This window comes from Phyllostomus hastatus, unplaced genomic scaffold, assembly GCF_019186645.2.
Source record: "Phyllostomus hastatus isolate PE091 unplaced genomic scaffold, TTU_PhHast_1.1 phas_scaffold_93, whole genome shotgun sequence".
Lineage (NCBI taxonomy): Eukaryota > Metazoa > Chordata > Mammalia > Chiroptera > Phyllostomidae > Phyllostomus > Phyllostomus hastatus.
The window spans coordinates 5577332-5597839 of record NW_025334042.1 but is presented as its reverse complement, the minus strand read 5'-3'; the positions used below and the strand labels follow the sequence as shown (position 1 = coordinate 5597839).

Here is a 20508-nt window from a genome sequence, read left to right as displayed (position 1 = left end):
ACACCCGAAGTGAACCCGAGACTGCCGGTCGAGTCCGGGAAACACGGCTTAGAGCCAGGACGCTCAGGTTCCCAGGGAAACCGCCCGCAGAGGCACCTGGGGCCTCCGCCCAGGCACCTGCGAGGAGCCCCGCTTGGAGCCAGGGGGCGCGGAAGCGTGCGGGTCCCTCAGGCCCCACGCCGGCCCCGCCCCTGCCCCGCCTCCAGCACCGCCTTCCCACCGCGGGCCCGGCCGCTCCCGGCGCAGGCGCACTCCCGCACTCCCTCGGCGGCTCCCAGCGCAGTTCCCCCGCCGCGGCTGAGTGTAGCGGCATCGGCCGGCGGTCGTCCTCAGTCTCTCGGTGCTTCGAGGCGCGCTCTGTGCTGCTCTGCGAGCGTCTCTGAGCACGGGCAGTGGCGACCGTGGGTTCGTCAGGTGAGTGCGGCCGCGCGCGAGAAAGGCCCGGGGCGCGGAGCACCGCCCCTCATCGGCGCCCGCGCGCCCTCCTCCCGCGAGCCTGCCTGGAGGGGCTGCCGTGGCCAGTGCAGGTGCGGGCGCGGCGCGCGGGGATCCTGCTCGGCGAGCGCGCTCCCTGCCTCCTTCCGCGGGCTCTGGCACCCCGGGCAGCGGCGGCGGCGCGGGTGTTTGGGCATCTGGACGTCCCGGGTTCTTTAGTAGGCGTCGGGCGCCCGCAGCTTTCCCCGCCCCTCCCCAGGTACGGGCTTGTTACTCATTAACTGCGCGGTCCCGACCGCCCGAAGCTGGGAGCCCGGAGCCGGGTTACCTGTCGGAGGGGCGCGCTCGGCTGGGAGCTGGGGCCCGGAGTCGCGGAGGGGGGTCTAGAGAGAGTTTGGAGTAAGTCTGGAGCCCGGCGCAGCGCTCTAGCTGCAGCGAGGTGAAACTGTAGTCGCGGATCAGGGGTCTTAGTAAACGAGGTGTCAGGCACCTTACCGAGCCGCAGAGGTCACTCTCGGAGGTTTCGCCGAAACCTGGTGGGCAAAAGCAATCGCTGGGAGTCGCGCTGTAGGAGGCAGCCCGGTTCAGCCTGACTTTTGTTCCGGGGAGTTGAGACCAGATGCACAGACGTAATTGTGATTACACTGCTCTTTCCAGGGATGACGACTCGCTCCGACCGCCGGGGGAAAAGAGAGCTTAATGGATTCTAGAAGTGATGTTAGGTGGGATCCTGCAGCACGAGAAGAGGTGCCAGTTGCTATGGGATTAAAAACATATCTGTAATGGCTAAAGGGTAAGGTCTTGTAAATTAAGAGCGCTGACTTAAAACTGATTCCGGAGAGACGGGAAATTTAGTTTGGAAGAAATGTAGCATATTCCGACACTTCCTGTTTCACACTCTTGTGTTTCCCTCTCCAGCTCCTTTCAGTGTGAGGAAAGAACCCTATATTCTTTGCTGCGGTGGAATGCTTCTATAATTGGAGAGGCCGATAAGAGGATTAAAACAAAACTGTTCTATTGTAAATCTGTGGAAAGATCCATTTTCTATTTATTATCCTCATTCTTATTTTGTTGTTCATGCATTTTTTTAAAAGAAAGGTGAATGACATATCAAGGAGAAAAGAGACAATAGATTTGTAGACCAATCATAGTGAACGTTTTATGTTGTTAAATATTCAACCAGTGTTATGGGGCCTTGTTCTGTTAATATTTGTTTTTTACTAGTACTGTGAATCATGTTTGGATGGACACTGTAACCCAAATATGGTTTAAGTGATCTAAAGCTTTTGTGGAATTATAGAAATAAATTTAGCAGTTCTGTACAATTTTACTACAATAGTGTATTGCTATTGGAAGAAAAGTCAATTTTTTTCACTGAAGTTATGTATTAGTGCATACCTATTTGAATCAAAGTGGGTACATTTAATATAATTCTTCCTTATGTGTTTGGCAAAGAACTCATTAGTGGCATTGAAAACTTCTAACCTTTCACCAGGATTGGACATTCATTGTTCAGCTGCATGTGGGGTTTGTAATTACTGGGGTTTCTAATTAGATCCAGTTGTACTTTATGAATTAACGTAGTTATACATATTCTTCCTTCGATATTTTTTCCTCTGACTTTCCCTACCCCACCAACACACACAGAAATATTCCACAAATAATTTAAAAATTAAAGGTTCTTAAGAATCTAGGTCTTCACCATTTTTTAATATAGCAGAACAAAAACTTGTAGGTTACAGTAGATTGATATGTGTTGTTGTGGCTACTATACCTTCTTTTTTCTCACCCTGAGTAGGACTCATTGAACCAGTTAGTAAGCTGGCCAAATGAAAGGTTATTAAATCTGTTTTTTAAAGTTTTAGTTCTGTTACTTACTGCACACATGACCTTGAGTGAATTATTTAACCTCCCTGAGCTTATTTTCTCTGATTGTAAGTGACATAGTATTAGGTTGAGCCATATGAATTTGCCAGTAATCAACTGTTTTTCACATGGTTCAACCTAATGTGAACTTTATGAGAGTGGGAAGAGAGTTAAATGAGGTACTCTGTATGAGATGTGGGGGGTGTGGGGGACAGAAACCAAAATGTAAGCTTGACAGTGTGCCCTGCATTGTGCTTGTTGCCTCAGGTACCTTGACTCCTTGTACGTTGGGGCATTCCTGGGGTATAGGTAATGGTATCGCATTTTAGAAATTAGGAAATTGAGGCTTATCGAGGTGAAACAATTTGCCTGTGTTTACTTGTTGATGGTCATAATAGCTGACTAATGGCAGCAACAGGATTAAAAACTGAGTGTGACTGTGCTTCTTCCATTCACGGTCTAATCTGAAAGCCCTTGTGGAAGTTACAGAATTAAAATTAGCAGTTGTATACAGTCGTACTACAATAGCATATATCTTGCTGTTAGAAGAAAAGCCTTTTAATTTTTTTTCTTCAAACATTGTAAAGATATACAGAGTGAAAGAGTTTTGTAACTAACTATAAACAGGTGCAGAGTTGAAAGGTGTTATTATTTGTATATCTGGTAAAAAACATTCAGGTTTTCTGATAAAGGTGATACTAGTGCTACTGCTGCTGTTGAGTCTAGAGCTTACCGTGTATGAAGTTCTGGTCTAAGCGCTGTGCCAGCGGTGTCTAACCCGCGGCCCGTGGGCTGCATCGCCTGTGGCCCAGGATGGCTCTGCATGCGGTTCAACACAAAATCGTAAATTTACTTAAAACATCACTTAGTTTTATTACTAAGTTTTATAACTTAGATATATTCATTTGCTATATTAGTGATCACAAACTTGGGACCTGCTCGATGATTTTAAAAAACTGTCGAAAGGACCACTGCATAATTAGGGTTATTATGTCTCCCATCAAAGTACTAACCAGGCCTGACCCTGCTTAGCTTCCGAAATCAGACGAGATCCGCCGTGTTCAGGGTGGCATGGCTGTAGACTAATTAAGGTTAGTATGTGAGGACATTTTGCTTATCTGTGGTGGCAGATATCACAATAATTATGCTCGGACCTTGTTTTTGCTCATCAGTTTTTGTCAGTGTTTGTGTATTTAATGGGTGACCCAAGACAACTATTCTTTCAGTGTTGCCCAGAGACGCCAAAAGGTTGGACACCCCTGCACTGTACTAACTTACAAGTACAGTGACCTAAGAGTTAGGTAATCCCTAATTTTATTCCATTTTATAGTTGGGAAGATTAAGGACCTGAGCGATGTAGCTTGCTTAGGGTCACAAAACTAATAGTTAAGTGACAGGACTAGATTGAAAGTCAGGCCATTTGTCTTTTATGTGCATACCTTGAACCACCACACTCTACTGCTTCGTCATGTGTAGGTTGTAATATTGAAGAATTGTTTTTAATTTAGCTTTTATAGCTTAATATTAGTATAATAAGTAATTATTCATGTGCCACCAGAGAGTTTTAAATCAAATACTCATTGAGGATCTGCTCTGCCAGTCACAGTGGGGGTTAAAGGAAAGTATTCATAAGAATTGTGGAATGGAGGCGATAGAGTCATTTCCATATCTTTTATACATGCCTCCAAATTTAGAAGGCACTTTTCACATACACATACTGTTGTAATGTTAAGTGGAAAATAAGACAAAGTGCTGTAATAGTTGGACAGTGGGGAGGAAGGAAGGTTGAATAGTGGGGTGGAGATTATTTGTGTGTTGAAGTAATGAGGGAAAGCTTTGAGGATAGTCTGAGTACACTTTAGGCCTTTGTCCTATATAGTTCTGGTTAAGATGCAGTTCTAAGGCTAGTAAATTGGTTACTAAATTAATTGCTTCAATGTACTTGATACCCTAAAAATAAAATCTGTGAGCTTCAAAAACTCCTTTCTAACTACTTTCTCCTTTTCTGTTCTGATATCTTTAGCTTTTTGGCAGGGAATACATTATTTTTTTCTTCTATGCTTCCAGAGCACCAAGTACATGGCTCTCTTTTAATATTTATTAGTTTTGATATTTACATTGTATTTGTGATGTTAATGACAAGGAGGTCTCTTTAACCCTTTTAATAGGTTTGGTAGTTGCTGTGCTGTATTTGGTGATGGACTGTCAGTAGAAGAATGTTAGGATGAGTTGAAGTTGATCTAGCGATAGAAGTGGAAGTGAGTGTTCAGAGTGAGAACTGAGGAAATTACGTTAAGGGGGAGAGGGATGCTTACAACAGGGAGCATTAACTTGCCATCTCTGTTTTCCCCTCTGCTTTTCTTTCAACTAAAACTAAATGATGTAGTTTTATAAGCTTAGATTGTATATAGTCATTGTTAGAAAAATGTAAAAAAGTAATCTTGATTTATCTTAGGCTATCAGCCACACACAATTAAATAGCTATAGCCATAAGCCAAGATTACTTAGCTCAGAGGAAACAGAATGAAAATTATTGAAATAGTTCAAATTTATGGGCGATTTGTTGCTTATAGTTGACAACAGGGTTGTAAATGTAAGCATAATGATAGTCGGTGAAATTCCACATATAAGTAGATGAACTAACTGACAGTCTAGTGTCCAGAAGCTCTATTTAAGAACGTAAGAGTGCGCGAGAAGCATAAAGGAGCATACAGATGATAGCTGAGAACCACTTAAATAAGTAGATTGTAATTTGATGTATCTAGAGAAGAGTAATAGCATTGAGTATTTGTTTTGGGCGCTTGGTTAACAAATAGGTTAACAAATAGGGATAAAATATGAATGAACAACCAAAGTAAGTTCAGAAAAACAATCTGTACCATATTTTGCTGTGTATAATACATACTTTTTTGCTTAAATATTTTGGGGGAAAATAAGAATGCACATTATACATAGGTATAATGATTACATACCGTGGGTATAATAATGGGCATGATAATCCCATGTATAATGTGTGCAGAATGTGGGTGTGCATTATACATGGCAAAATATGGTAAATGTGCATTAATTTCCTGTTGGGAAGAAGAGAATTGTGTTTGAACTCACAGATATTAAATGACTTGTCCAAGTTCACCCACTCGCTAGTCAATGACAAAATCTGAACTAGAAGGAGTGTTTTCTGAAGCTTGTTTAATTAAATGCTCATATTTTCCCAAACTTGGAACATTCAGTTTCTCCAGTCTTGATACTCTCAAGATACTGTTTTATGTCTCTTTTTTTTTCCAGGAAAGATGCTGTAATCACTCTATCTACTCCTCACTGCCTTGCTATTCATCCCCTCTTTAAGTACTCTGTTGTTCATTTAATACATACTTCAGTGCCTGTTGAATGTTTAGCTGACATATATTCTTGCACACACAAAATAAGGAGGCTTCCACTATTAAGAAAGAGAAACTTGCAAAACTATTTAAAAAATATTTGTTACAAGGATTTATAAATACCATATTAGTAACCCAGGAAGTACTGAGCATTTCTGAAAACCCTTATTTTCAGAATTTGTAATAACTAACATCTTATGTTGGGTCGTACATATTGTGGAATTAGTAAGTGGAAAATAATTGTGGTCTATATTAATGAGTGGGAAGATTGTGTAACTTCATTGACCAACTGACTAATTTTTCTCTTGGGTTATTAATTAAATCTATGTTTGTAAACAGTGTGCTTCTCAAAATGTAAATGAATTTTTTGGTTATAATCCAAATGTTAATTAGGAAAACTAACTTTAAAAATTATAATGAAAGTTAATAAGAAAATGATTTTTATATTCATATATACATTATAAACACACACTTCTTTGTTTTGTTTTTTCCTCCATTATGTAGTATTTGAAAAAACATCTCAAAGCTTTCTAATTATGGAGGATTTTAAATAAAATAAACTCTCTCTATAGTGTAATGAACTCAGAGTTCCCATCATTGAGTCCTGGTAACCATCAACCACAGTCAGTTCTGCCTCATCTACTTCTCCCCTATCCTGTATTATTTTGAGCAAATTCCAGGAATTATATAATTAAATCTGTAAGTATTATAATATACTTTAAAAATTCACACTGATTCCTGAGTATCAAATTATCCACCCTTTTTTTGAATACACAAAAATAAGGCCACTTAGTATAATCAAGTTTTTGTTTATTTTTTTTATATGCTAGTTTCCCCCCTAAATCCTCCTATAAGGGGATGAAAAAATATTTAAAATCCCAGCATAGTAGCAAAATAGAGGAAGAAATAATGGTTCCAAAGACAGTATAGGAAAAAAGAGTAGCAAGAACACAAAGCAATAACAAATGCTCATCTCAGTAGCAGTGTATTAGAAAAACTTTCCTTTTGTCTTTCTGAAAGTAAGACAAGGGCTCTGAGATTCAGCAGTATTCTTTTGCTTGACTCGTTCATTTATGGTTGCTTGCAGGGAGCCTGTCGTGGGAGATCCTCTGCCTTGATGTAGCCTTTTTCTGAGTCCTACTCCTTTCTCCCCAGTTTTACCCCTTTTTCTTCTTCAGTTTTACCTTTTACATGATTTTTAAATGTGGTGGAGTCAGATGTTGGAGTCACACACCAGCCTTTCAATCCTAGCTCTGTTATTTATTGACTGAGCATCGAAGTTAATAAATCTCTTTGAGCCTCAGTTTCTGTATCTGTAAAATAAAGATAAGGACAATTTCAAGGGGATGCTGTGAGGAGTAACTAGAATAATATGTATGTGTGTCACACATATAGCATATAGTAATGTAATGCATATGTGTGTAATGTCATGTGTATGTATATGTGAATCAAGCTGTTAGAATGCTTTTCATCTGTATATGTCTCCATTTTATCTATTTGCAATGCATGACCATGGCATTAGATCAGATCTTCATAATCGCTTGTCTACCCTGTTTCAGTAACTAATCTCTTAAACAATTGCATAAAAGTCTCTTCTCTAAAGTTCTTATTGCCTTGGGAGTCATTTTTCTAGTAACATTACAGTACATATGCACCGTCTAAAATGTGGATCTGATCATCGCTTCAGGATAAATTCCAAGCAACATTTTCCATGTTAAATGAAGCTTTTAGTGGTCTGTCACATGTGTACTTCTCCAGCCTGATTTTCTGTCTTCCTTTGTTAGTGTCAAACTCTCATTTCCTGACTGTCCTATCCTATTTCCTTGCCTTGCTCATCTATTGGACTTCTATTAGCACTTAAAATCTAACTTATATTTTGCTTTTCCTTGAAACATTCTCTTCTCCCTCCTCTTTTCCCCACAACCCTCAGGGTTGTCACTTAGAGGCAGACTGCCACCTCTTTAGTCCGTTTTCAGACCTGTGTTCTTAGAACTTAGTACTGAGGATTTGCCTTGAGGAGTTGAAGCTGGCAATCATCCTTCCATTCCAGTTAGAATAAATATAATTGATAAAATGTATTAAATACACTTATAATATGTATGAGTGTGCTTAATATATTCCATATTTTGCTGTGCTTAATATAATATGTATAAGTGTGCTTAATATATTCCATATTTTGCTGTGTGTAATGCACACCCACATTTTTGGCCCAAACTTTCAGGGAAAAAAAAACTTTCAGTTTAGCTTTTTTTTTTTAAGATTTTATTTATTTATTTTTAGAGAGGGAAGGGGGGGAGAGAGAGAGAGAGAGAGAGAGAGAGAGAGAGAGAGAGAGAGAGAGAGAGAGAGAGAGAGAGAAAGAAACATCAATGTGTGGTTGCTGGGGGCTGTGGCCTGCAACCCAGGCATGTACCCTGACAGGGAATCGAACCTGCAACGCTTTGGTTCACAGCCTGCGCTCAATCCACTGAGCTACACCAGCCAGGTCTGGTTTGGCTTTTTAATTCCATTTTTCTTTATTTATATTTAGAAACAAAATCAATGATCATATTCAAGGGTATTATTTTGCATACAGATATTGTTATTGCTTTCTAGAGTTATACTTTAATGCATAAGCATAAATAAAGGAATTAAAAACATAGATATGGAATTAGTACTACCCATGTATAATGCTCATCCTTATTTTACCTAAAAAATTTGGGCAAAATTATACATGAAAAAATATGCAAAATATGGTAAATATATATTTTAAATGTTGGTGAAGGTTTTTATGGAAATGAATTAATTGATGGAATTTGTTGTAACACTTTAATTCATTATACATGCTATTGAAGTAGCAATCTAATTTTTAATGACAGAAGCTGTTTTCTTTCATAATTTATGCTAAATTAAGAAGTCACTTGGGAATTAAAAGAAGCATCTGGACTTCCTTCCCTCCATTCTCCAACAGTCTGTCAGTAAATTGAAAGAGGAAGACAATACATTATATAATCCTTAAACTTATTTCTTTTGACAGTATAATGTATATGCTCACTTTGTTGAGGAAGAACATTAAAAACTATGAGTTTGATTTCTTTAAATCTTCACCTGAGGATATGTTTTTATTGATGGTAGAGAGAGAGGAAGCGGGGAGGGCTCGGGGGCACATTACTTGGTTGCCCCATGCGTGCCCTGATGCAGGACTGAACCCACAGCCTTTTCCTGTGCTGCATGACTCTCTATTTAGCTGTGCCACCCGGCCAGGGCGATAAACTTTTAATTTTTAGTAATACATTTAAACCAACAAAACAGCTCTTGCTTTTTGTTCTCCTTGATGATGATGATTGCGCTGATACAGAGTGACAAAAATATTTGGGAGGTATGATTTAGAAAATACCTTGAGACAGTATAATTAGTAATAACTAATTTAAGTTGGTAAGTGGCAGATAATGGTGCTAAGCCCTTTGTCTGTATTGTCTGACTTAATTCTCATGGCAACCTTATGAGATAGGTGCAGGGTTTTACCATATTTTTCAGGTGACAAATTTAGACTTAAGGCTTTAGTATCACATTATTAGTGACTAGCTCAGATAGGATTTGAGCCTGATTCCAGAGTACAAGACTTTTGGTGAGGTAGCAAATACTGATTAATTTTTCCCATTGAGAAGTCACACCCCACCCAGGCTGCCTTCCACAGACAAGTATACTCACACTTCACAATTAGGATCATTGGGTCCAATTCTAGCTAAATAGATGGAGTCAAGTAGGACAGTCAGGGGACGAGGTTTTGGCACTAAAAAAACTAACAGAAAGAAAAGACAGAAAATCAGGCTGGAGAAGCACACGTGACAGATTATTAAAAGCTTCATTTAAAATGGAAAATGTTGCTTGGAATTAATCCTGAAGTGACGATTGTATCCACATTCTACAAAGTGCATACTTACTGTAATGTCACTAAAATATTTGGGCTCAGAGAAGTTTAGTGACCTGCCTAAACTTGCATATGTAACTTAGAGCTTGGTCAAAACTAGAACCTTCTCTTCCTTTTTCAGGTACTGTCATTTCTGCTCTGCTATGATGCGATATAACCTTCTGTGTTGGAGATTCCTTACTTCCCAAAGTATAGTGCTTTGAGGAGTTTTAGTAAATACTGAATTAAAATTATTTAATTTTCACATGTTAAGTTGATAAAAGACTAAAATCACAGCTTTAACATATTTTTTTTTATCCTGCAAGTAAACTCTAAGGGGATGTGGTTTTTGTGGTAAAAAAGATTTTATTTATTTGGGGGGCTACTGACATACTAAGTTGAGTTTCTTGATTTCATTTATTATATGTATTTATTTTACCCATGTCCTTGAGATGTTTAATTGAAAATACTGTACCAGTAGTTCATCTTAATTTCTTGAGTTGTTCTACGGATACCTTGTGTTTATAATTAGAAAACTAATTTTTATTAGAAAAAAATAACTTTTATGAAAAGTTATTAGGATTTTTGTAGGTACTGAATGAGTTAATACATGTGAAATTCTTAGCAAAAGTATATGGCACATAGTTAACTTTTGGTAGATATTGGCTGCTGCTTTTTCTATGATATTACCAACTTATAGAAAGAAGATATAATAGGAAATGCATGTTGGGAATCAGAAATAATTGTTTTAAGCAGATTTCCTTTATGATTGGAAATCGGTTTTATTTCTTGAAACTGAATAATAAACCAGCCAGCCAAGCTGTATTAGTAATTCACCCGTAAGATTTAATAGAATCAACTTTGTCACATGTTAGTAGTGATTCTTAACAAGTTTAGTTTATGAATTGGGCTAATCTACAATTGAAAGTAGATTTTTTTGAATTACTTACTAATGCAAAGAGTACTGCTTAAAAATAAGTTTATCTTACTCATATAAGAACTTTGAATGTAAAATCTTAAAGCTTCCATGTATTTTAAAGAGTAAAAGATTTTCAGACCAGTGAGATTATTATCTCTTTACCAGCTAAATTACATTTTATGAAAATTTCACACTTGGAAAAAAAATGCTAAATTTAATCTTAAGATAGTCTCTTTTTCAGAAGTGATTTGGTGTTTAAATGCACCCTCCTCAAATGAAACACGGTGGGCAGAGGCACTGCTTAGAGGTGCTGCCCCAGGCGCTGTCTGTGTGATTTGCTGTCATTCGTATCCCTCGTGGTAGAAAACCGAGGCACAGATTTCCAGATGAGCCAGCCTAGGTCCAAACTGTCCCAGTACTTTGTCAGAGGCAGGATTCAAACCTGCCTCTTTTTCATCGGGCATGTTTGTGCTTTCTGTAAATGCTTTGCTTTCACATCTTAGGTGTGTTTGGAAAGGGCTTTGTCTTCATTATTATTACCTACCTGTACTTTGGGTCTTGTCTTCTGCTTTAGTTTTTCTGGAAGTCCTTTCTGTCTGATGTATTTACCCTTCCTGTGTAGTCTCTTCTACCTTTGCATCTTCTAAGACTTAAATCACAATGTATCCTTTTCTCTACTTGTCAGTCCCTCCTACTATATTGATATTTTTTGGAAGCAGAGATATTTCTCATCTTTCCCCAGAGCCTGGCAGGTAGTAGGCCCTCAGTAGACACTTGTTGAAAGAATAGCTAAATATTATGTTATGTAGAGGGGAAATAGGGTGGATGTTGCAGGGAGGATGGATTTGAATTCATCATATAAGGAGAAACATTTTTCCTCCAACAGTCTAACAATGGAATGAATGTCAAAGCAAGTCTAGTGGTGGTAGTATACCATGGTGGTTAAGGAGGTTGGATTCTGGAGTCCTACATACATAGGTTTTAATCCTGACTACCTTAAGCTGTGGTTTCCTCAGCTGTAATGTACTGGACTATACTGACATTTAAAGTGCTCAGTAGATACTAGCTGCTTTTCTGGGAGAAGCAGCCCTGTAGTCCTGTGTGATTGGCACTTGTAGTTGGGTGGCTCAGCTCCACATTTCCTTCCTCTCCCCCTGGATTATTTTGAAACAAACACAAGTAATCCTATTTCATCTATAAATACTTCAGTGTGTATCTCTAAAAGATAAGGAGTTTTTATGTAACTCTAATACCCTTATCCTTCAAATTAACAGTAATTTATAATATTAGTAATATCCACTGTTTTGGTTCCCTTGATTGTCTTACAGTGTTTGTTTTTACATTTAGTTTATTCAGATAATTCAAAAATGGTCTGCACATTGTATTTAGTTATGTCCCTTCAGTCTTTTTTTAAATCTAAAATTCTCTTCACTTCTTTTTTTCCAGTTTATTTATTGAAAAAACCAGGTGGTTTGTCAAGCAGAGTCTCCCAAAGTCTAGATTTTGCTGTTTTCATTCCTATGATTTATTTAATATGTTCCCCTCTCTTCTGTATTTCCTAATAACTGATGAAGACTCAGATGCCTGTTTGGACTGGGGTCCTTTTTAATTCCTTATGGGGCAACAGTGCTTCGTGGATAGTGCAGGTGCTCATTTCCTCTTCACTACCTGATCTTCCTAATGTTTGCTTTTCTTCCTTTTTGTGATAAAGGTGTCATTCAGTTCCTGTCATTCTGATCCATTAGTTATAAAGTTTCCCAGATAGATTTTTACCTTAGGGTTTTAGTAGCTCTTGATAATTATTACCTAGAACCATTATTCATTGGGCTTGTAAAGTTTTATTTGTTAAGTGGAATTCTTTTCAAAAGAACTGTCTCATAAGCTGTTTAGTTCCATAATGTACAGGAAAGTCGAGATAATAAATATTTGATTCTTTTATTTTACCAGTTTTCAAAATAACAAATTGGTTCCACAGCTCTGATCAAAGGGGACCAGTGATATTTTGTTTTGTTTTTATTTTTAGTATCATCATGAACTCGTACACTTAAAGATGTTTTGTTTCAGTTCTTTACAGATATTACCCTTTTTATGTTCAGACTGCCCCATGATTGGTCCGTGGGAGTCTTGGTGGCACCACTTCAGCAGTCTCTGACAGCTTTCCTCCCTCCTTGTTTCCTTGTACAACAAGCTGTCCCGGGTCCTTCTGTACGTTCCTGCCCTGGGCCTGGACCCCGGCGTTTCTCCAAGGAGTCTTTGTTGTGTTTTTTTTTTTTTTTTCCTTTCCAGGAAATGGTATTATTCTAGGGACAGTTACGCTTGAGCTGGTTATTATTGCTATACTTTTTTAGTGAATAAAGTTAGGATTCAGTTTTTTATATAATTTTTTTCTGATACTTCTGATTACAATTTAGGATTTCAGAGTTTTAACAACTTTGATTTTTGTGTCCTCTCATAAACTGAAAGTCTTAGTTTTGAGTTACATTAACATAATAACTTATTTGTTTATTATATGTAATAGTTTCAGTACAGCAACATCATCATTACAAATAATAGGATTACTGAAAGTAGTTTACAGTTTTTTTCCTTTTGTCCCTAGAGTATATTGCATTAGAGATTTACAGTTTTACTACTGTTTTGAAGTTATTTGCTATAGCTTTTTTTTGTGTGTGGCTACCATTTCAATACACAGCTAGATTCAATAGTTTTATTTTTAGGGATACTCTTTTAAGATTTAATTTTATTTTATTATTTACATGGTTCTAAATTCCAATTTAAATCTACAAGGCAAGGTCAGTTTGGAAAAGTCAAGCTTTCATGCCTGTCCCCTTTTCCTGTTTTCTACATCTTCCTGTAAGTAGTGATTTTTATTAGTTTTTGTCTTTCCATTTCTAATGGTCTGTTCAGAAAGTATCCAGCTGTGTAATATGAAAAATAGAGATATTTACTGAAGAAGATACAGGAAACATTGTACATAGGACAATGATGCCTCAATCCCCTTCAAAGTAGGTACCATGGGACCTCACACAGTTCTCCCAATCACCATCAGCTGCCCCATTGTATTTTTCTGAATCTCACTGATGATCTGAAATCTCTTCCTTTTCAAAGGTGATTTTACTTTTGGAAAAAGCCTAAAGTCTCAGAGCACCAAATCTTGGCTCTGGGGGTAAGTCATTTGGGTGATTTGATGTTTCGCCAAAAATCTCTGCACAAGACATGATGCACAAGTGGGTACATTGTCCTGATGAAGCTGCCAATAACCAGTTGCCCATAGCTGCAGCCTTCTGAATCATCTGAATAGTTTCAAGCTTAATGCAAAATTTGATGCAGATCCATTGCTCTACTTGCTCAGTCATTTTGAATGTGACAGCCACACAGTACACAAGCTCACTCAATGTTGTCTACCACGTCCAGTGACTAATACAGTGAAGTCACCGTTGTTCACGTATGTGCATTCCAGTCCATTCTCCTTGGCTGCCAGGTTACATTGATGTTGTTCAAACCGTTCTCAGTGTATTAACGGTGACTAGACTTTTTCTGGACAGACCTCGGTATGCATATAAATATATATGTATGATACATAAATAAGTGAATTTATATTTTTTACTTTCCTGGATAAAAGGTAGCTTAGTATTCACAGTTATTTTGTTTTTTAACTTTGTCAGTATGTCCTCAAGATCACTTCATAGCAGTATGTAGATAATTGACTCTTACAGATGCATAGTGCTTCATTATAAGGATGTACATTAGTTCATTCAATTAGTCTTCCTGTTATAAGACTGCAATCAGCCTTTTGCTAGTTCTGCTAGCTTTATGCATGTATCTTTTCTATTTTGCCAGTTTATCTTTGGGATAAAGCCCTGAAAGTGGGCATGCTGGATCATAGATTTAATGAATATGTCATATTGCTAGGTAGTAAATTTTCCTCCATAGGATTTGTACCATTTTACATTTTCATAAATGGAAATGATTTCACATTCTGTGATTCAGGGACCCTTCAAAGTATAGAGATAAATTGGAAGTATGTGGGAAGGAAGAAAGTATAGTTGCCGATAAAATGTCAAAAGTTTTTTTTATTATTCCATTACAGTCGTCCCAGTTTTTCCTCTTTGCTCTCCCCTGCCCCCCCCACCCCTCTTATCCCCCCACCACACTCCCACAGTCAATCCCCACCCTGTTGTCCATGTCCATGGGTCATTTATACCTGTTTGTTGATTAGAACCTTCCTTTCTATCCCCTCTTATCCATCCCTGCCCCCACTGGTGCTGTCAGTCTGTTCCTTGTTTCCATGCCTCTGGTTCTATTTTGCTTATTTGTTTTGTTCATTGGGCTCCTCGTATAGGTGAGATTATATTGTATTTGTCTTTCACTGCCTGGTTTATTTCACTTAGCCTAATCCTCTCCAGTCCCATCTATGCTGTCGTGAAGGGTAAGGGCTCCTCCTTTCTTTCTGCTGCATAGTATTCCATTGTGTAAATGTACCATAGTTCTTTGATCTGCTCATTTACTGATGGACACTTAGGCTGTTCAAGCACTTGGCTGTTGTAAATAACGCTGCTATGAACATTTGGGTGCATAGATTCTTTTGATTTGGTGTTTCAGAATTCTTAGGGTATATAGTCCCTGGGTCAAAAGGCAGTTCTAGTTTTAGTTTTCTGAGGAAATTCCATACCGTTTTCCACAGTGGCTGCACCAGTCTGCATTCCCACCAATAGTGCACTAGGGTTCCCTTTTCTCCACATCCTCTCCAGCACTTGTTTGTTGATTTGGTTATGACTGCCATTCTGACCAGTGTGAGGTGATATCTCATTGTGGTTTTAATTTGCATCTTTCTGATGACTAGTGATGTTGAGCATCTTTCATGTGTCTGTGGGCCTCTGTGTGTCCCCCTTGGAGAAGTGCCTGTTCAGGTCCTTTCCCCCTTTTTAAAAATTGGATTGTTTGTCTTTGAGTTGTATGAGTTCTTTATATATTTTAGAGATCAAACCCTTTTCTGAGGTATAAGTGGCAAATATGTTTTTCCATATGGTTGGTTCACTTTTCATTTTGATGATGTTTTCTTTAGCTATGCAGAAGCTTTTTAATTTGATGAGGTCCCATTTGTTTAGACTTTCCTTTTTTTCCCTTGCCCTAGAGGATATATTGGTGAAAATATCGATGCGTGGGATGTCTGAAATTTTACTGCCTATGTTTTCCTCTAGGACTTACATGGTGTCATGGCTTATGTTTAATTCTTTTATCCATTTTGAATTAATTTTGGTGTATAGTGTAAGTTGGTGGTCCTAGTTTCATTGTTTTTGCATGTAGCTCTCCAGATCTCCCAACACCATTTGTTGAAGAGGCTATTTTTACCTCACTTTATATTCTTGCCCCCTTTGTCAAATACTAATTGACTGAAAAGACATGAGTTTACTGTATTTTGCCATGTATAATGTGTACTTTTTTGTTCAAATTTTTGAAGGAAAAATGAGGATTCACATTATATGTGGGTATAATGATCACATACCATGGGTATAATAATGGGTATAATAATCCTGTGTATAATGTATGCACAGTTATGGGTGTGCATTATATACAGCAAAATACAGTATTTCTGGGCTCCCTATTCTGTTCCATTGATCTGTGTGTCTGTTGTTATGCCAGCACCAGACTTTTGATTACAGTGGCCTTGTAATATAGTTTGATATCAGCATTGTGATTCCTCTACCTTGTTCTTTTTTCTCAAGATTGCTGAGGCTATTTGGGGTCATTTTTGGTTCCATATAAATTTTTGAAATATTTGTTCTCAATCTGTGAAGTATATCATTGATATTTTAATAGAGATTACGTTGAATCTGTACATTGCTTTGGGTAGTATGGACATTTTAATGATGTTAATTCTTCCAGTCCATGAACATGGTACATGCTTCCACTTATTTGTATCTTCCCTAATTTCTTTCTTCAGTGTTCTGTAGTTTTCTGAATGCAGATATTTTACCTCTTTGGTTAAGTTTATTCCTCAAAATTTAATAAAATCCTTATTTATTATCTTAAAGTGAATTCACTAGTAAACTATACCCAAGTGTAAATGGGTATAGTATAGATGCCTGCTTGGTATATGTTTGTGTGTGTGTGTATTATGAGTAAGGAATGAAAAATACTCTCTGATAAAAAATAATAAATTATAATTGAGTATTTAACACTATAAACTACTTGTTAATATGATTTTTCATTTGGCATAGTGAATATTTTGGATTAAAATATAAGGACTAGTTTTTTCTTGAGGACTGAAATTACTATTTGATACAATGAAAAGAACAATAATTAGATTTGAAATTTGGCATTTGTAGATGTAGTAGTTATAGTTTTGATTGCCTCTGTATATATTCTTGAAAGTCTATCACATGTAATCTGTAATTTTGAGATAATATGTAAATATTTAGTCAACTCTTTTTTCCAACTTTATAGCAGCGTTTGTTATTCTTTACTTGGCTTATTATTTCTTCTTTTTTTTTTTTAGGGTGAGGAGAAGGGAGGGAGAAAGAGAGGGAGAGAAACATCAGTGTGAGAAAGAAACATCCATTGGTTGCCTCTTGTACTTGCCCTGACCTGGGGCTGAACCTTGCAACCCAGGCATGTGCTCTGACCGAGAATCGAACCAGCTACCTTTTGGTTTGCAGGATGATGTCTGACTGAGCCACACTGGTCAGGACTTGGCTTATTCTTAACACTTTTTATTGAGGGTATGATAGTAAAAATTTGCAGCTTAGTGAGTTTTTGTAATATTTAATGAAGAGACATAGGCCATCATTGGTGCTTGTGTTGGTAATTTGGGGAAGCTTTCAGAAGGTATTATGATTATCCAGGTACTATTGCAGGAAGGAAAAAATTGGAAAGAGGTTAGCTTCAGATAATCGAAGACCTTCATTTTCAAGCTAATAAGTTTGGACCTTATTCTGTAGACAGTGGGAAATCAATAAAGGATTTATAAGACTTCTTTTAGATTCTTGAAGTGGAAAATTGAAGTGGTACATTTTTAGTTTTCATGAGAACTCTGTGATATAACTGTGTAGTCATGGGGAATATTTTTTGCTAATGGAGAAACTGAAGCATACGTGTTATCATTAGTGGCTGACTATGAAAACAAATGTTTGTTGAGGCCATACTACGTGCCAGATAAATAGCACACTGCCAAGTGTCTTATGTGGCTTGCCTCCCTTAATCCTTATAGCAACTTGGAGAAGGAAGGAAGTATTGTTATCCCCGTTCTCATCTCATCAGAGGAGAGATTTAAGGCTTAGAGGAGGGTAATACATTATCATGGTTTGGGTCCTAGGCCTATAAAGGACATTTTTGGGACAGTCAGTGAAATTTGATTGGAGCCCATTGTTTAAGTGGTAATATTGATCAACATTAACTTCCTGATTTTGATGATGGTTTTGTGGTTGTGAAGAGATTGCCCTTGTACTTAGGATATGTACACTGAGATATTAAGGGATACTGGGCAATATGTCTCAAACCTATTCTTAAATGGTTCCAAAATGTTAATAGTTTCATAATCTTTGTGAAAGGTTTGTAAGAGCTCTGTAGCTCTTATGCAAATTTGAAATTATTTCAAAAATACAAAACAAAAGAAAAAACACTGACTCATCCAAAGAAACATAATCGGCGTGAAGCAGAACAAAACAGATAGGTAGAGTCTATCTCCTAAATACATATATTCTACTGCCTCTTCTAAATCTAACCAGTGCCACATGAGAGCAGAATTAAAAGTATCAAGCAAACTTGCATTTATTCCTCATTGTTATTTGTGACTCACTTGAACAGTATTAGTATCACCCTCAAGTTAATTCCAAATCTGACTGTTTGCCTCTTGTATGTATACTCTGAGGTCACTTAAATGTAATTTTTTCTCATTGCTACCTCTTATTGTAAGCTTATACTTTATAAAAGACTGTTAAATACGTTTTATAGTTCCACATTATAATTTAACTTTAAATGGCACTGTCTCAAAATAATTACCTGCGTTTTGTTTTAACGATAGGTTATCTTATGATGAGGCTGTTGCTATGGCTAATGACCCCTTGGAAGGCTTCCATGAAGTAAACCTTGCTTCACCTACTTCTCCGGACCTTCTTGGCGTGTATGCATCTGTAGCCCACGAGCAGACCACCTCACCAGGTGTCATCTACCGGCCTCTCCCTTCGTCTTTGTGCTCTGCCCCTCTCCAGGCTAATGCCTTAGATGTCTCCGACCTTCCTACACAACCTGTATATTCATCCCCCAGACGTTTAAATTGTACGGAAATATCTGGTATCAGGTAGGAGATCATCAGTGTGCTGTTGTTTTCAACAAGTGGACAGTTTGTTCGGTTACCTTATTTTAAATTTTAATGTTTTAGAAGATTTAAATTATGTAGGCTTGTCCATGAGCAACAATACATGTTAATGCTCGACAGCAGGGGTCAGCAAACTTTTTATATAAAGGGCCAGATAGTAAATATTTTAGTCTTCGTGGTCTGTACAGTTTCTATTGCAACTATTTAGCTCTGCTGTTAAAGTGCAGAAGCAGTCATACACAGTGCTAAAGGAATAAGCTTCAATATACTTTATATGTGGATACTGAGTTTTAAATTTCATATAAAAAATGAAATTTTTCTCATGCCACAAAATATTATTTTGATTTTTCTCAACCATTTGGAAATGTATAAATAATTCTTGGCTTATGCGCCTTATAAAAATAGGCAGCAGGCTGGACTTAGCCTGTTGGGTTTGCCGACTCCTCTTCTAGAGCAGCACTATGCAGTAGAACTTTCTGTAATGATGGACGTGTTCTATTTCTGTGCTAATATGATAGCCTTTAGCCACCTGTGGCTATTAAGGACTTAAAACATGTTAGCTTTGACTGAAGACGTGCTATTCATTAAATATAGCGGCTGTCAAATTGCATAGACTTGTGTGTTTATGACCTGAGTGTTTCTAGAGCTGTGTTTATGCCAGTTATATTTGAGCATTTGCTGATGTTTGCTGAACTCTCCTTACAGCATCCATGTTACAGATCCAGCACCTAGTTCTACCTCTGGAGTAATAGCAGGGTTAACCAAACTAACTACGAGAAAGGACAACTGTAGTGCCGAGAGGGAGTTTCTGCAGGGTGCTACTGTGACAGATGCTTGTGATAGCAGTGATGATATTTTCGGGTTGAGTACCGATAGTCTGTCCCGTTTACGAAGCCCGTCTGTTTTGGAAGTCAGAGAAAAGGGCTATGAAAGATTAAAAGAAGAACTTGCAAAAGCCCAGAGGGTAAGCAAAAAGATATTTTATTCTTCCATACATTATATTTGAAATTAATGTTATTCCATGGAGTGAGTTAACCCGAATGAAATCATTATGGTTCTGCACTTACCCTGCACATGTGCCGGCTTCAGCTTCTGTTGGGCAGCATTTAAGAGTCTGTGAAACTGGTGAAGAAATAGAGAAGTTCATCTCAGAGTCCTAACTGGAAAATCAGATTCTGAAACTCTTTTTCTCTCCCCTACACAGCCTGCTCCCTGCCTTATGTTATCTGGATGCACAGTTGGTGGGTTTTGTTCCATGTATCAGTTTTTCCCTTCTTATGTGTGATTGGCTTTAAGGTCATTCACTCGAAGTCATTCAGTCTGAGTCATTTTGTCTTAAGGAATTATTTTAGTAATATAACCTTTGCCTTGTAGCTGGGTTTGAATATTTTCTGTGCCTTACCTTGGAGAATTTTCTTTTTCTGGTAATTTGTCTTACTTTCCACTTGGTTGTCTTCGAAGTTTCTGCTATGTATTCTCAAACTTGCAGCCATATATTATTCTTTTTCTGAGACTAATTAAATTTCAGAGGGAAATTTATAGCATTAAATATTCATAATTAGAAAAAAGGAAAAGTCTCCAATCAACAATCTAAGTTCTCACTTTAAGAATGAGAAAAATAGCAAAACCAGAGTAAGCAGAAGGAAGGAAATAATAAAAAGCAAAAAAAAAAAAATCAGTGAAATTGACAATAAAAAAACTAGACAAA

General features: G+C 37.7%; 1 protein-coding gene across 1 annotated transcript in view; it reads left to right on the top strand.

Annotated features, from left to right (window-relative positions):
- The first annotated feature begins 263 nt into the window (after positions 1-263).
- The window catches only part of LOC123812723 (RAB3A interacting protein), a 51007-nt gene continuing 30762 nt past the window's right edge, over positions 264-20508 (top strand). Inside the window, exons 1-4 of the mRNA XM_045829555.1 lie at positions 264-414; positions 1093-1228; positions 18507-18782; positions 19506-19764. Coding sequence (XP_045685511.1) covers positions 1218-1228; positions 18507-18782; positions 19506-19764 — 546 coding nt within the window. The 5' untranslated portion in view covers positions 264-414; positions 1093-1217. The remainder of the gene's footprint in view (positions 415-1092; positions 1229-18506; positions 18783-19505; positions 19765-20508) is intronic.